This window comes from Dipteris shenzhenensis, chromosome 21 (assembly GCF_047967505.1).
Source record: "Dipteris shenzhenensis isolate YYH24624 ecotype China chromosome 21, Dip_SZ_1.0, whole genome shotgun sequence".
NCBI classification, from domain to species: domain Eukaryota; kingdom Viridiplantae; phylum Streptophyta; class Polypodiopsida; order Gleicheniales; family Dipteridaceae; genus Dipteris; species Dipteris shenzhenensis.
The window spans coordinates 3,052,422-3,057,246 of NC_141616.1; the positions used below are offsets into that span (position 1 = coordinate 3,052,422).

Here is a 4,825-nt window from a genome sequence, read left to right on the forward strand (position 1 = left end):
CGATTAGAATATAGATTAATACGATTGGCTTAGGTTAATTAGTGAATGCAGTGGGGAGAGATAGATTAATTAATTGGTAGGGAGCATAGATGTGAGTACGAAGAATAGGTTTTCGAGTTTGTTTAAAAAATGGTTGCTCCTTGAGCATGGTCTGCATGACCTCTTGAGTGAATCTCTAAAGGGATGTAAAATCCTTAGGGACTCATATGCATGACCTCTTGAGTGAATCTCTAAAGGGATGTAAAATCCCTAGAGACTCAGATGAGCATCATCAAAGGTCATTTTGAGTGGTTCTCACTTCTAAGGGTAGTCCCAATAAAATTTGCACATTGCAAGGAGCCCCTATTTTCAAGGCTAACATCAAGCATTTTGGAGTAAGAGTTCTATGTATGTAGCTTCTCTTCCACCAATAGAAATAGCACGATTCCCCTCCATCTCCTATAAAAGGTGGGGGATAACTTTGAGACAATTCTTGGGGATGTGTTCCCATGCATTGTTCTCTCCTATAGGAAACAAAATAGGACGCCAATTAACAATACAAAGGCAGATTCATTGCACGACGTTGAGCATGAGCATTGATTCTATTATCATGCACGTTGATTCCCAGCCTCCGAGGGCGATCTCGTGGATCTATTATCTCATTGCACGTTGGATCTCATCGAAAGACTCAAAACACAATATCCATGCTTAATATGCATCAAAAGCACACGCAGATCATTCCAATTTCAAACCATCGCAATCGCCTAGTTTGTGTATCAGCTGCTTCTCCACTTTTCTGCCCTTGCCTTCTTATAAATAGGACGCACCCAAGCTATACGGCAGCCGCGAACAGCCGTAGAGATCTCTCATTATATTTCGACGTGTGAACTTCTAGAGCCTTGCTCTTTTCTGATCGGAGATCATGAGGAAAGTGTTCGTCATTCTCGTGATTATAGGACTCCTTCGCACATCTCCTTCTCAGAGCTTTTCAGATACGTCCGCGTGTTTCCCACTCAGCCCTACACTTGAACAATTCGTGGATCCAGTGACTTTTCCCCCAGTAATTGATATTTCTGATGGCCAACAGACTATATTGGGCGCTTTCAAAATAACACAGGTAAGCGTCCTTCTTGCTTGTAAGTCACTTCTGCTTACGCACGCTTATTTGGGGAGACGATTTCGTAACTTATCATTGCTCATTTGTGCGTCTTAACGTTCGTGACTTTCACAGAAAGTGCATCGAGATCTTTCCAACACCACTATGTATGCATACGGAACAACCCAAGGGACTGCAACCTTTCCAGGACCCACTCTACTTGTAAGTTTGATAAGCTTAGTTCGAATTTAATGCAGCTATAAGATAGCAACTCGTATGATGGCCTGTTCCAGAAACTGTAAAAGCTGATCCCATTCTCATGCGCAGGCAAGACAACATAATCCAGCTCATATCAGGTGGGAGAATCACATTTCCGACCAATACCATTTCCTAAATGTGGATCCTACAATCGATTGGGCGAATCCTCGCAGCGGCGGTGTCCCAATCGTTACTCATTTGCATGGCGGAGAGGTCGAAAGTTCGTCTGATGGCAATCCAGATGCTTGGTTCACCCCTAACAACGTCGATACCGGAGATGCTTATGTTAAGCAAAACTATACCTACAATAATTCACAAGCCCCTACAGCTTTGTGGTATCATGATCATACCCTGGGCATAACTCGGCTCAACATGGAAGCCGGTTTATCGGGTTTTTATATCATCACACCGAGGCATGAGGAGGAGGAGCTATTTCTGCCGGTCGGCCTCCCCCTTCTCATAAAAGATCACCGATTCTTCGATAATGGTTCCATTAACTTTCCAGTCCAGGGATTTTCTTCTCCCAACTGGTGCTCTGAGATGGGAGACACCATGCTAGTGAATGGAAAAGTGTGGCCTTATCTGCAACTCTATCCAAAGGCGTATAGATTTCGGATCCTCAACGGTTGTAATGCAAGGTTCCTAGAACTGAATCTAAGCCACTCGAGCTTGTCATTTTACCAAATTGGTACCGATGGTGGGTTTCTTACGGAACCTATGAACCTCAGCTCTATAATCATTTCTCCGGCAGAAAGGGTGGATGTCATAATTGATTTTTCTGGACTAGAACGTGGAACTGAAGTGTTACTGGGGAATGCACAATACGGTCTTTTTCCCTTTGGCGTCGGGTATGACGATCCAGCAACCGTGACCAGAATAATGAAGTTTGTTATTGTCGAAAATGGAGGCTCCGAAGAAGGATTGATTGAGGGCGTATCTTTCGAAAAGCTGCGCTCAATCTTGGGACAGGCTAATCAGGGTCGTCCTCCTACGTTTGCGCCTGATGAAGACGTGGAGACAGTAAGGAGAATAGATATGGTGCAAAACACCTTACCTGATGGGATTGTGTTTAGTATGACCTTTGGTAATCTCTCATGGGAAGACCCGGCAGATTTGACTCCCATTGTTGGAAGCAGTGAGATTTGGGAAGTCATCAATCCAACCAACAGCCATCATCCGCTGCATGTTCACCTCATTCAGTTTCAAGTACTCAGCCAACAGGATTTTAACATGATAGACTACGACGATGGCAGATGCTCTTTAGACTTGCCATATCTAGAGCTAGGAAGCTGCTTCACCGACCACCCTAGAGAACCTCATACCTCTCTCAGAGGATGGAAAGACACTATAATTGCTTATCGTGGTAATGTGACACGTTTGTTATTGCGATTTTCCCCAAGAGATGGCTCTGCATTCCCCTTTGATCCCACCCTAGACCCAGGATATCTAATTCATTGCCATATTGGCATACATGAAGACCATGAGATGATGAGACCTTTGAAGCTCCAATATGCAACAAGAGATGTTCATTCTAAAAAACCCACCCATCTTCATCCTATTGATGGCACCACTGGGCTGCCAAACGCTTGATGTCCATTTTGGGGAGAGCTATTTCCAAAGCAACTATTTTGCTATGTATGCTCATTGCCCAAGCACTTTTCCATCCAATATATGAAGATATTTCCACAAGCAAATTTTTCTATTGGTATGTTCAATCGCTTTCCTATCTAATGAGCCAACTTCTTCATTATGTATGCAAAACTTTGGAAGTTGTTCTTCTCTACTGTCCTCACTTTATTAGGAAAAATGGAACAATTCCAAAAATTTGGAACTCTCCAACTCAATTCAGTAGCATAAAAATGTGCCATCCAATAATGTCATTGTCCAATAGAGCTTGCTTGAGGTTCTCACTTGCATTCTTATCTCGGTAACTTCTTATAGGTTTTCTTATGATTATATGATATATTTCTCATCTCTCTCTCTCTCTCTCCCCCCCCCTCCATTTCCCTCTCTTTTTCCATCCCTCCCATCCATCAATAATGTCGGTCGTTAGAGTGTAGATCCCATGTCGACATGGACAAACTAAAAGGCTCGCAAGCATGTCTGTGCCATACCACAAGTACAGTGAAGACATATGTACCAATGAAAATCCATCAATGAACCATGGGCATATCTGTGGCATGTGCACGAGTGCACGTACGCATGTGCAACAAACTTCTAGCACTAGACCTACCAATGACATACTATCAACGAACCACATCTACATTGCCATGTCAACTAACAATGCTTCACTCACTACCACCACATCTTTAAAAACCTTTGAAGCTATTGCAAGGTGTTTGTTGGCACCATTATAAAGTCCTTTGAGTTTTTTCCATTGTTGCTTACGGAACCTCTGAAAGGTGCTTATGGACACTAGTATTAAGGCTTGGAGGTTTTAGAGTTCTGAAGCTCTAAAAGGTGTTTATTGACACCATATTAAGTTTTAGAGATTTTAGAGAAATTAATCTCATGCACATGCCTCAACATTATATACATACATACTTACATACAGATTTTTAATGCTTTTAAATTATTTTCATTTATTTAAATTTTTAATAAGTTAAGAAATTTTCTTTTACAATTTTACTTACATTTTCTTTTAAAAACTTCCTAATTTTACCATTTAAGTCCCTATGAGATGTTACATTAAATTCATAATTTTACTTTTATTTGCTTTAAAAAACTTACAAAATTGGCTTACTTTTAGTGTTTTTGCTTTAATTTGTTTTTAGGAGAAACTTTTTTAAATCTTATTCAGAATTATAAAAATTAATTTGGAGAGTGCACTAATTTAAAATTAATAAAAACACCTATTTCATTAATTTTGGACTTTTTGTGTTGTTTTTGGACGAAGCCCAAAAATCCTTCCCAAATGAAAACTTTACTTTGTGAAAATATCCTTCCCAAATCAAAATTTTACTTTCTGAAAATATTCTTCCCAAATCAGAAGTTCACTTTGTGGCACTATCATATTCACATAAAAATATTATTTTTTTAATCTATACTTTTGCACCAACATACAAGAATTTGAAATAATCCTATATTAGAAATTCTAGCTATATCTAAGTTATTTGTTAATTTAATTATTTTTAATATTTTTCCTTGACGTTTTTCCTTGACGTGATAAATTTATAAATCCATGAAAGGAGACTTAAATATTTCATGAAAATAACATTGTCACTCGCAATATGCACAAAATTTTTAAAACTTTTAATAAATAGAAAAAAGACATGATGCCATAAGACCCAAGTTTTGTATTGAACCAAAGAGGTATAATAGCAATTATAGCTATTATTATATAATGATTACATTGAGAGACGTTGCTCTCAGCTAGAGTCTTTATATCCAAAATGATATAGATTGAACATATGTTTACATTGTTGCTCTTAAAGAGCCTCAATTCGTGCCATCTGCATAATTTGACTCCCCATTATCTTATTGCTCAATGTC

The 4,825-nt window shown here is 39.2% G+C and overlaps 1 protein-coding gene across 1 annotated transcript; it reads left to right on the forward strand.

Annotated features, from left to right (window-relative positions):
* The first annotated feature begins 958 nt into the window (after positions 1 to 958).
* Positions 959 to 2,949, forward strand: LOC147888371 (multicopper oxidase LPR1-like). Its single transcript, XM_087392803.1, has 3 exons — positions 959 to 1,096; positions 1,211 to 1,297; positions 1,403 to 2,949. The coding sequence occupies exons 2-3, from the start codon at positions 1,241 to 1,243 to the stop codon at positions 2,921 to 2,923; spliced, it is 1,578 nt and encodes a 525-aa protein (XP_087248929.1). The 5' UTR covers positions 959 to 1,096; positions 1,211 to 1,240; the 3' UTR covers positions 2,924 to 2,949.
* Positions 2,950 to 4,825: the final 1,876 nt, after the last annotated feature.

What these genes read in the sequence shown, in the direction of transcription:
- LOC147888371 (XM_087392803.1), top strand. Translation starts at nt 1,241, where the DNA reads ATGTATGCATACGGAACAACCCAAGGGACTGCAACCTTTCCAGGACCC. An exon ending in TTCCAGGACCCACTCTACTT is followed by an intron (nt 1,298 to 1,402) that starts GTAAGTTTGATA and finishes TCTCATGCGCAG; the next exon opens with GCAAGACAACATAATCCAGC.